At 39.3% G+C, this 12,489-nt stretch overlaps 1 protein-coding gene across 3 annotated transcripts in view; it reads left to right on the forward strand.

Annotated features, from left to right (window-relative positions):
- Window positions 1–12,489, forward strand: part of ITPR3 (inositol 1,4,5-trisphosphate receptor type 3) — a 137,462-nt gene that overhangs the window by 53,843 nt on the left and 71,130 nt on the right. For all 3 annotated transcript variants that reach the window (XM_060773131.2, XM_067467987.1, XM_060773130.2), the window contains 6 exons: window positions 3,534–3,620; window positions 4,497–4,655; window positions 5,603–5,701; window positions 6,332–6,415; window positions 7,277–7,423; window positions 9,463–9,558. In XM_060773131.2, the coding sequence (XP_060629114.2) occupies window positions 3,534–3,620; window positions 4,497–4,655; window positions 5,603–5,701; window positions 6,332–6,415; window positions 7,277–7,423; window positions 9,463–9,558 (672 nt within the window). The remainder of the gene's footprint in view (window positions 1–3,533; window positions 3,621–4,496; window positions 4,656–5,602; window positions 5,702–6,331; window positions 6,416–7,276; window positions 7,424–9,462; window positions 9,559–12,489) is intronic.

Below are 12,489 nucleotides of genomic sequence, written 5' to 3' on the forward strand. Positions count from 1 at the left end.
CAAGAAAACCTTGTGACATATTCACCATAAATCAGAAATAACTTGAAGGCACACAACAATAAGATTTGGACCAGAAAAGTCCCTCATATGTTTTTATATAAATAATCCTAATAGTAGAACTGGCACCAAAGAAATTTTAATAAATAAGCTCTGCAAATCTAGATATTTATTGTGGAATGAATCCAACCGGAAGTATTTTCCAATGCCCTAGTAAACGTACCCAGAACTATTCTGCAGTTCAGGCAAAGAAATTTACATAAATTTGCATATGAATAACAACATTTTGAAGAGCTTTCCGTGTTTTCAGGTGATGAATGCATATGCCAGAGCTGTTTAGAAAAGGCAGCCAATTTTGCCTGAGACAAAAAGTAGGGTTGGGTGGAGCACCTCTTCTAAGATATCAGTCAGTTGCTGTCATTTTCACAAGCAGCTGTGCTAACAGTAATGGAATTTTTCCCCTTCTAAATGATGAATCAACAGAGCTTGAATCAGTTAAGCTAACTGGCAAAATATTGCTGCCCTAATTAGTACATATTTAAGCTTGTGATATTAATTCAGAATTCAATTAAGAACATAGGGTTGTCACAGTAGGATGGAAAGCTAATGAGATGAAAGAAGACATGTAACCTTTCCCAATCTGAAACAATTACTTTCTGAACAAAATTAAAGATATAAAAAAGCCATTTCATGTATTTATGTATTTATGGTATTTGTGTGTTGCCTCCTGGCCTGCTACAACTTGTATACCAACAACAAACTATAACAACATGGACAACAAATGGAAACAAATACCTAAACTATAAGAAATAGGTTTCCTATTTTTCTGCTAATAATTTTAACTGCCACTGCTTTTCTACACTTTAGACACCCCAATTAATTGTGTGAGTTACTTTCAAAAACTGACAAAATATATTTTATCTTTCTCAAAAATGTAATAAATAGCTTCCAGTCTTTCATAAAATTATTTGTTGATTTCCCTTTTATCAACATAGTTAATCTTGCAATTTCTGCCTTTTCAATATTTTTGTATTCGACTATTTACCAAAGGAATTTTTCTGTTATTTCAAAATTGAGTATAAATATTGTATCTGCTGTGGCGGCCATATAATAAAAATGTCTTGCCAATTTTTACCCTTTAACAATCCTAACCGAAACATTTGTCTTGAATGGGATTTCAGATTTGAGTATCTTCTGGATTTCTCCATGAATTCGTTTCCATGTTTCCTTATTGCAAATCAGTCATAAATGGCAGAATGTCCCTTCACCCTTCTGACATTGACTACATTACATTTTTGCTGACTTTACTGGTATTAAATCCACCTGAATATCATTTTATAAACATTCTCCTTCCAATCACTACAAAGTATAAATTTCAACTCCTTCCCACACAATCTTTCCCATTGTTCTCGAAGGAAGGCTTTGTTTTGCTGTAAGATACAAAACCATTGCTGCTGTTAGTTGTGACTGACTTGCATTGATCAGTGATAGAGCTTTTAAGGCTGACAATACCCCATAAAGACAAATGAAATTGAGGTATACTGAAGGTAAATCTGCACTGTAGTATGAATACAGCTTGATATCACTAACTGCCATGGCTCATTGCTATGGAATCCTGGCAGTTGTGGTTTTATAAGGTCTTTAGCCTTCTCTGCTGAAGAGTGCTAATGCCTCGACAAACTTCAACTCCTAAGATTCCACAGCATTGAGTCATGGCATTGAGTTCAAATGGTGTCAAACTGCATTAATTGTACAGTGTAGATGTACCTGGAATGTAAGGTAAGTGAGATTGTGGCAGAAGGCTCCACCTACCCAATGCTCCACATAAAATTTGTGACATCTTCATAGACCCTTTGTGCATTCAGATTGTCTGCATGTAGATTTTGTATGTATGTGGGAACTGATATTTTGCATTTTGCATATGGTGTTCTCAGTTTTCAGTTGTATGGAATGAATGCTGCAAATTACTTCTGGTGTGAGAGAATCAGCCATCTACAAAGACATTGCCCAGGGGATGCCCGGATGTGTTGCATTCCTGCGGGGAGGCTTTTCTCATGTCCCCAATGTGTATTTTAAAATATATTACAACTCTACCCTTGGTTCGCTTCTGATAAATAAATAAATAAATAAATAAAATTGTATGGAAAGAGCTAATATTTTTGGTACAAAAGAAAATCTTTCTCTCTTTATTTCTATGCTGCTGTTACAGAAGTGTGTGCCCCAAAAGTTTCATAACATCTAAAATGGACTGTAATCACAAAGTAATTCAAAACATGGAATAGCAACAGTTGCAAAACATTGCAGTATCAATAGTCAGATTGGAAATTAAACATTTCAGTTGTTCATATTATATTACCTAAAGTGAAACTAATGACAAATCTCCATTCTGTGAGTGCATTGTGAGATACTCCATGATTACTCTACATACATTGGTTAGTAGCCACACTTCTGGCCTCCTCCCTCCCAGATTCCTCCTTTAATCTTTCAATTCAAAATGTAGATCTTTACTCTAAGGTTTATCCTAAGGGGGAAAAAATCATCCCACCCTTCTGCATACATGCATGCTTTTTATGGATTTCCATAATTCTCATATTTTATTTCAACACAGTATTGGATGGGGTGGTAGATATCTATGGGAGAAAAGAAATGTGAATTAGGAGAAATAAAGATGGAATTGTTGGCAGAGACAAGACTTTTGGAAGGTATAGTGTTACTATCTTTGTAAGAGCTTTTGTTGGATTCCAGGTGTTACAATTTACTATTCATCAGTTATTGTTGAAATCCCAACAACCAGAAAATAGATTTTCATTTAATAATAACTATAATTCTTAAGAATTCCATTCTGTGCTGGAGTTCATGTTTGTTGCAGCATGTGGAGAATAACATGTAGCAAAGAGAATGTATTAGTACAATTTAGTTGATGCTTATCAGAACCAGTTTTGCCAGAAGGCCACTTTTAGGAAGTAGTGGGAGATGGTGGCCCAAGCCACCCAAATGAAGAAACAAATAAAGAGAAGAAAAGGATAATAACGTCGGAAGGAAGATTGGGAAGTCAACATCCTCCCCCCCATCCACACTACCCTTATCCTTCCCCAACCCCTCACCCACTTTTCCCCCTCCATCCCTTTTCCCCTTCCTTTCCTCCCCTCACCTTGATATCCGTACCCATCACCTCTCCCTATTATATGTATACTTTGTAAAACTTCAATAAAAAATTATTTTTAAAAAGCCACCCAAATGCCCTTCTCATTAGCTGAGTTGCATCTATCTCTGATTTCTGGGTTTCTTTTGCATATGAGTTGAAATTATTTCTCAGTTGGGTTCGAGCTGGCCTACTTATTAACTATGCTCTATGGAATTCATAGGCATGTCTCTATGCCTTTGTATGTCTTCTGTCTAGAGATATTATATGTGACTCCTCATCCTCTAGAGAAATTCGATGTGACTCCTCATCCACTTTTCCTCAAGCATTCTAGCTACTCTTTGATGGTGCTTTGTTTGGATTCATTCTTCTATTCTTCTGTGTTTTCAAACAGCATGCAGCTCAGATGGAACAAAAACAGAATGAAACAGAAAATAAGAAAGTGCATGGGGATGTAGTGAAATATGGATGTGTTATACAGGTATGGTATATTGACTTTCTCCTGCCTCTACCTAGTGGAAGCTACATTTCCCTTTAGGATGTTTCTGAAACTACATTTCCCTTTAGGATGTTTGAATTCTCTTAATCCCAATGGGGTACTTGTCTTTCACTTCCCAGCATTCATTACTTTGATCACAGAACACAGGTATTAGTCAGGACTGGGAGAGTGAAAACTATAACTAGTACTGGGTGCTAATCACTACTATCTAGGGCCACATGTATATTAGCGACTTACATTGGTTCAGAACTGATTTGGTAGAAACCATTTAACTGTGTGGATAATTAAATTGCCATTTCTGGAACAGCTTGAGGCTAAGAAGGTGATTACATTAACCATGGAAGGTTGCCTTGAATTGGTTCCAAAATCTTCAGTAACCTTGGTTTGACAGCCACCAGAGAATGATTTTTCCCCCTATTTCCAGACAAGATGCACACTAGTGCTCTGGGGGAACATGGACTGGAAACAATAAGAGAAAGAGACAGTTAGCATTGGAGTTACCTGTTCAAAGGGTCAATTGGCTTCCTGCTGCCTAGCCATGCCCTTGGGGCATTTTTGACAGCCTTGCCACCACATTCCAAATCTTAGAAAGTGCTTCTGCACAGTGCATGACTACATTCTGTGGAGCTGATTTCATCATGTGATGTGGTTTAGATTGCACCTGTGCTGCAGCGCATTAAGGAGCTTATTTCAGACTTTCCGCCAACTTTGCTTGATGCGCTTTATTACTTGGCAGCATGCCTTATCTAGCTGCTGCAGTTTGAAACTAGCTTCAAACAGCCTTTATGCTCAGTGTAGATGAGCCCTGGGTTAAATTAATCTTTCATACAACAGCCTACACTATGTTTGGTTTTCCAGCTCCTTCACATGAAGAGCAATAAATATTTGACAGTGAACAAACGCCTCCCTGCTCTACTGGAGAAGAATGCAATGAGAGTGACACTCGATGCTACAGGCAACGAAGGCTCTTGGGTCTTCATTCAGCCTTTCTGGAAATTGAGGAGCAATGGAGATAACGTGAGTGTGTGACAATACTACTACTACTACTACTAGTAATAATAATAATAATAATAATAAACTCAACCGGCATTTGGAAACAATAAACATTGACAAAATCACGATCTGTCAACTGCAAAAGGCCACCTTACTTGGATCTGCGCACATCATATAGTCCTAGTCACTTGGGAAGTGTTCAACTTGTGATACGAAATCCAGCATATATATCTCATTTGCTGTGACATACTGTGTTTTTGTGTCAGAATAATAATAATAATAATAATAATAATAATAATAATAATAAGAAGAAGAAGAAGAAGAAGAAGAAGAAGTTGTACCCTGCTACCATCTCCCCAAATGGACTCAGCTTGGGACTCACACAAAAGCACTTCAAAGGGTTGCACATAAAACAGCGATACATAAGCTTATGAAACAACCATATAAGTCTAACACACATAAAACACCATCTGATAAAATTGTAAAATTCATAAAATGTAGTAGAACCTGTGAGTAAACTGGCTATCTACAATTAACAAAACAAAGTGCCAGAGCTCCCTGGTTCTGGTAATGTAATGTGGAGAATGCAAGGCCACATGGGTGAACAAAATGCTTATGAATTTGTGTCAGTCCACTATAGGTCATACACAGTGCTTCTTTGATACACTTGGTTAACTGAACATCTTAGTAGTTTCAGTAAGAGATACATTGGATAAGCATGAATGCAGCCCATCTATTGATACTTCAAGTGTGTTTAAAATTTAAGAAGTAAATTAAAGATATTGTAGAATATAAAAGTTGCAGGACTCTACTTTTGAGCAAATCTCCTAGAGTTTAGTAGGGCTTGCTTTTGAGTAGGTATTTGTGGGATTTTGCTGCTAGTTCTTCAGCCTCCCAGATATCTTCATACTTCACTGGATCTTCCTGTGCTTCATGTCAGTACTTTTAACAATGATGTGATCCTTCCTCAGGTAGTGGTTGGAGACAAAGTGATCCTGAATCCTGTGAATGCCGGCCAGCCACTGCATGCCAGCAACTATGAACTCACTGATAATCCTGGATGCAAAGAGGTACCTATTGGGTTGGTGGGGAAAGGTGTGGGGCATGAGTGTGGGCACTCAATCATAGTAGTCTGTAGTCTGTTTGGGATCTGGAACACTATCCTGTTGGCTGGCATTACTATGGTGGTATAGGAGATAGCTCAGCAGTAGGAGTAAAGTGGTTTCAGACATCATGGCAGCAGCAGATGTGAGGGGTAGAATAGTAATATTTGTTAGGGAAAAACTGTGCTGGTTCCCAAGCTTTTCAATCACAGTTTTAAATGGAGATGCTTTAAATTATTTTAATACTCTAAATTAGGATGGGTGACTGTGAAAGAGGAGAATTGGTCCCTACATGGGCTGGATCTGCCTTCTGGGGGTACTGGAAGTGACACTGCATCATTTCTGACTGCCGTTTAAAAAAAAGTCAAATAAAGCCTAATTTCCCCTTCTTTGGGGATGTTGAGGGGCTATTGGAGGGTTCTCTCTCTCTCTGCCTCTCCCCACTGCACACTATTCCCAAAGTACCTTACACTGATTTATTGTAGCCTTATACTGATTTATGTCTCTGAATAAATTTTGGATTTAATTTGTGGCTTACCTTGTGTGTACAATCTCTCAATTTCTTAGTTTCATCTGCTTTCTTTCTTGTTTCACCAGGTGAACTCTGTCAATTGCAACACGAGTTGGAAGATCAACTTGTTTATGCAGTTCCGGGACCACATGGAAGAAGTGCTTAAAGGGGTAAGGACTGTGTGCTTGTCAACCTGGAATCATTTAGTATATTTTCTGCTCCTTCCTCTACTGTTCTTCCCGTGTCCTCAGTGGGGCATTTTAACAAACAGCTCCCAGTCTTGAATATGTCACTTTAGATTATCCTACCAGGAGACTAAAAGTAGTGGAGAGTTGTGAGCATTGCAAACAGACCTTTTTAAAGTGAAGATTCCCAATATGAACAGATTAGTTAGCTGGCAATTAAGCTGAGACAGGTGGAGTAACAAAGATACAAGTAGACAGCCACATGGATTTAGTATTGTGTTTAGCCTTTAAAGAAAACACTTGCTTGTTAAGGAATTACCTTTACAGAATAATCCTTGGAATGTAATAGTACTTGATAGGAAGAGTTGATAAAGACTGATGATTGAAGAAGTAATACTGTTTAAGAGAACAGATGACCCTCTGAAGTCAAGATAGAGGCATGTGGACCCTTCTGTAGCTGCCCATTCATGGTCTAATTCTGATTGTGTCTGGACTTATGACTATGGTTTTGGTACTGTCAGCCCTCTGTATCCATGGATTCTGCATCCACTGGTTCAACTATCTATGGCTTGAAAATATATTTTTTTTCCAAATTCAAAAAGCAAACCTTCATTTTACCATTTTTATAGTTAACATAATTTTATTATGCCATTGTGTATAATGGGACTTTTTAGAGCACCCATATGTTTTGATATCCACTGTGCATCCTAGAAGCAAATTCCAGCAATTCTTAGCCCACTATGCTAAGAATTTTACAGAGGAAATGGTTTCATCCTCTGCATGCGTTATGCATTACAGTGCACAGACAGCAACTCATAAACCTTGCATTTGAAACTTTTTTCACAGGGAGATGTGGTAAGGTTATTCCACGCAGAGCAGGAAAAATTTCTCACATGTGATGAATACAAGGGCAAGCTGCATGTTTTTCTTCGAACCACCTTGCGACAATCAGCCACATCGGCCACAAGCTCCAATGCCCTCTGGGAAGTTGAGGTGAGTTTCAGGTCTACTTGCAAGGACAGCATGCTTGACTCATTCTAATTTACCTTTTCCTTATGTTGTCTTGCATGAAAGAATTATCTATTTCAGGGTAGACATCCTAGATATCCTGGCTCTGATTCTTGCCAAAGACAAGGAAGTAGCATTTCAGAGTTGATTTAAATAGACAGAAAGTAGAGGTTAATTTATGCTTACAAGGGCTTATTCCTGTCATTTATTTTCAGTTTTAGACTCACAGTGTTGGATTTTATTTATTTATTTGAAACAATTATATTCTGCCCTTCTCACCCTGAAGGGAACTCAGGGTGGAGCACAACATATATGCGGCAAGCATTCCATGCCGGGACATAAATTAGCTATAAATATACACAAATACTAAAATCAGTTAAATCTACTTTAAAATCAGTTGTTTAAAACCATCTCAAAACACCATGCTGGCTCCCATCAGTGCAGTGGGTTTCCTATTTTTGCTGTATTGCACTATCCCAAAGGCTTGGTCCAATAGCCAGGTTTTTAACAACTTTCTGAAGGACAGGAGGGAGGGGGCTGATCTATTCTCACCAGGAAGTGAGAATGAGCAATCACTGAGAAGGCTCCCTCTCTTTTGTCCCCACCAAACACGCCTGTGATGGTGGCGGGACCAAGAGCAGGGCCTCCCCATAAGATCTTAGTCTTCATGGTGGTTTGTAAAGGGAGATACGTTTGGACAGATAAACTGGGCCGGGGCTGTTTTTGGGCTTTATTGGCTAAATCTAGCACTTTGACTTGTGCCTGGTAGCAAACAGGCAGCCAATGGAACTGACATACCATGGGAATTCACCCCAGTTATTAACCTGGCTGCCTCTTGTTGGACTATTTAAAACTTCTGAACAGTCTTCAAAGGCAACCCCATGTAGAGTGCATTGCAGTAATCTATCCAGGATGTAATGAGAGCATGGACCACCATGGCCAAGTCTGACTTCCCAAGGCATGGGCACAACTGGTGGACGAGTTTTAATTATGCAAAAGCCTCCGTAGCCACCGCTGCAACCTGGGGTTCCTGGCTCAGCGATGAGTCTAGGAGGACTCCCAAGCTGTGAACCTGCACCTTCAACGGGAGTGCAACTCTGTTCATTACAGGCTGTAACCCTATACTCTGGCCTTGCGACTTTTCCATTGTTTCATAAATGAAGCACTGGAATGAAACGAAATTCCTCAAGTTGAAAGATTGTTGCCCCAAAGTATAATGATCACAAGTTCTGGTTTCTGTGTGGTTTCTCTTGGAAGATAGCAAGTAGCCTCATCGCAGGAGGCAAAATTGGGCTTCTTTCAAGTGAATAATGCTTCAGAGCTTTTCATCCTGCTGAGCTCAAGAGTGCGCACTAGAGCTTTCTAGGAAAGGATTTTAAGTACCTCATTAAATGCAAACCCTAACTTTCCACAGAATGAAACCATGATAGTTAAAGTGCTACCAAAATGCTGTAGCTGTTTATTGTAGCTTTTGCTTCTAGTTTGGAGTGCTGGGGGCTGATCACCATTCAGGGCTTGATAATGAAAATCCCTAATCCAATTAGCAGCAAGATTAGCCCTTTCTTCCTTTACTGAGAGGAAGTATAAAACTGAGAGCGAAGAAACGTTCCTATAATTAAATAGCCAGAGCTCCACTTCTGTTGATCCTTACAGTTAATTTTTCCTTCTGTAGCTTGGAAGTGATGGTGAGAGCACAGAGAAAACAAGAGTCATTCCGAATAAATATATCACAGTAGTATCACCACTCTACAGTCAGTGTTTGCCAAAAATCCTAAAGTAAGAAAGGTTGAGAGTCTTGGCCAAACAAGTATCATGGTGTTACAACACTTTGAAGAGTCACATTGTTCTTTGTTTAACTGTATGAATTCTCAGAGGTCGATGACACTGCTTGTTGGCAATGTTTTAGGATAGCACAGATAGGTTGTCATCACAAAGCCAAATAATTCAAATTTTCCCATAATTCTTCCAGCACTTGCACAATGCCAAGTATGAAACCAAATGCATGTGTATGGTTTTTTTTACAGGTGGTCCATCGCGATCCATGCCGTGGTGGAGCTGGGCACTGGAATGGCTTGTACCATTTCAAACACCTTGCCACTGGGAACTATCTAGCAGCAGAGGTGAGAAGAATCAGGCTGAGTATATCAGGATTGTATGGATATGGAATGAGTTGGGTTGGGTTTCCCTTTAAGATGTTTGGGCAATTGTCGGAGGCTGAAGGGCAACATGGCCCTCCTGCATTCTTCTATTTTATTGACCTATGAATATTTATTTCTTTTTGCTCCCAAAATGTCTAGAGGACATTTTGCCATAGGTTGGAACTCTGGACCATTTTAGACTCAGAAGAGGCTTGTTTTTAAATCAGGAAATGATTTGAAAGGATGTGAAAGAATATCATAAGGAAGAGGAAGCAGCTTTTTTCTGCTGCCCTGGAAACTAGGACTCGGAGCAATGGGTTCAAATTAAAGGAAAGGAGATTCCACTTGAACTTTAGGAAGAACTTCCTTACTGTAAGAATTGTTCAGTAGTGGAACTCTCTGCCTCTGAGTTCTTTGGAGGCTTTTAAGCAGAGGCTGGATGACCATCTGTCAGGAATACTTTGATTGTGCTTTTCCTGCATGACAGGGGCTTGGACTAGATGGCCTACCGGTGTATGATTCTGTTCTATAATTTGGGAAGTCAAAAATGTGGCAAAATGCCACTTTCTATAGGGCATTTTTCACCCTTGTAGAACCTTGGGGAGCCACAAAAAGAGCTCTGGGGGCAACAAGCAGCATTTGAGCCATACTTGTCCTCCCCTGCTTAATAGTTCACTGGCTTCAGGACTTATGGCACCAAATTCAGAATGTTCTCCTCATTAGTCTTCAGACCACAGAACTCCAATTATCTTTATTAGTTATGTGGAGGAAGGTTTGCAGGATAATGGAAGTTTAATAGTTTATATGTACATAACATTGAAAACAGTATAGTAAGAAATGAACAAGAATTTTCTAGCTAAAAATTGGAGGGTTTTATTCTCTTTATTGGCCATGTAGAATAGTGGTGGAAATTATTTGGCCTTTTAGATGTTATAGGATTGCAACTCCCAATATTGCTTTCACTTGGTGGGGCTGATAGGCCTACTAGAACTTGTAGTATAACAGTATCTAGGTGGGCCACACAACTCCCATCTTCATCTTGAGCATCACAGAACGTGAAAACTATGTATGCATTACAACTAATTTTAAGTGAACACCTTTGTAATAGGGTTATTTTTACTAGAAGTTCAGAATATGCAATGATTATTCTTCCTTTTGACTGCTGCAAAGAAGGAAACTTGAACCAATTCCTCAATTTGAAGTGATAACAGTTTGAGAGATGTTTTTCCGTTTCTTTAACAAAAGAATCACTAAACTATAAGATTATAGCTTTCCAAGAGTCCCTGTTCTGGAAATGTGAAGATACTACTTAACTATGTTTTCACAAAAGCTGTCTTCTGTGTGGTGGCTTTAATGTATAATATAATATTGACTGCCATTGTGCAAGCAAGACTGATTTGTAGAGAGTATTGTACTCCTGAGATTTTTTATCAGAGCCTCCAATTGGATTTGGCCATTTAGAAGTTCATCATTTGCTTCTTCCCACTATTGAAAAGCAACATCTAGAGGGGCATAATCACGTCATATTTCAGAATGATAGTACTCATTTCTTCACCGGTAACCATATTGTTCAGTAATTCTGATAGTGTTAAAAGTGCCAGCAACATTTCATCAGGATTTAGCTATTACATTGACTGCACCTGGGATTATTTCATTTCTAACATCTCTTACCTTTCTTTTACTGGAAGCACACAACTGATACAAACTGTTTTCTGGGCTGTGGAAGGGGCTGGCCAGTTCCTGTTTCCAGAATTTGCTTTTACATGCCCAGAGTCTAACAATTTTGGATGATTCCTCACATTGTGTTCTGCCTGTCAAATATTTTGGAATAAATAGCCCCCGCATTTGCTGGGCTAGAAGCTTCAGTTGAGGGTATGAACGAATGTTTTCCTGCAGGATGAGAGAATTCTGACAGAGGAAGATATATACTATGAAAATGGCATCAATAAACAATTTAAAAACAGCTCCTGTGAGAGCTGTTCAGCAGTGGAACTCTCTGTCCCGGAGTGTGGTGGAGGCTTCTTCTTTGGAGGCTTTTAAACAGAGGCTGGATGGCCATCTGCCAGGGGTGCTTTGAATGCAATTTTCCTGCTTTTTGGCAGGAGGTTGGACTGGATGGCCCATGAGGTCTCTTCCAACTCTATGATTCTATGATTCTATGTCTACCTTCTGCAAAGTAATAACAACAACAACAACAACTTTGTTTTTATACCCCCTTCCATCTCCCCGTAGGGACTCGGGCCAGCTTACAAAGGGACAAGCACAGAGAGCACAGAGTTAAAACGTAACACAATAAAATAAAAACAAAACAAAACAAAATAGAAACATATCACAATAAAGCATAACATTATGAAAACAGGACCATGGGAGCAATAAAAGTGCTGAGTTCAGAGGGTTCTGAGTTTGTGCAAAATTCCTAGATAGAACTAAGGGAAAGTGCAAAATTCAGTTGCAGGGATGGGAGAGTAATGGGCTTTATAATGTCTTTATCATGTCAGGATTATAGAGTGGAGGGCCGTGTTAAAGTACCAGAACTTAGGTATCAAAGGGCCAATTCTTTGGAACTGCCTAATCAAAGGCATAATGGAACATCCATGCTTTTAGGTTCTTGTGTAAGGAGGTCAGGGTAGGTGACAGTCTGATCTCCCTAGGAAGAGAGTACCAGAGCTGGGGGGCCACCACTGAGAAGGTCCTCTCCCTTGTCAGAGGCGGAAGCGAGAGGAGGGCCTCCCCGGCTGATCTTAGGGCTCGTAGGTCTTGTCTTTCTAGACTATCTGACACAGAATACTTAAACTTCACTCAGTGGCCTTACAGTTAAGGAATATGTGCTCAGCTGAATCTAGTTGCATTAAGGAAGAATAATTACAGCAAGACCCCCGAATCTGCAGGGGATATGTTCTTGGATGGTTATGA

Source organism: Anolis sagrei, chromosome 4, assembly GCF_037176765.1.
Source record: "Anolis sagrei isolate rAnoSag1 chromosome 4, rAnoSag1.mat, whole genome shotgun sequence".
Classification (NCBI taxonomy): domain Eukaryota; kingdom Metazoa; phylum Chordata; class Lepidosauria; order Squamata; family Dactyloidae; genus Anolis; species Anolis sagrei.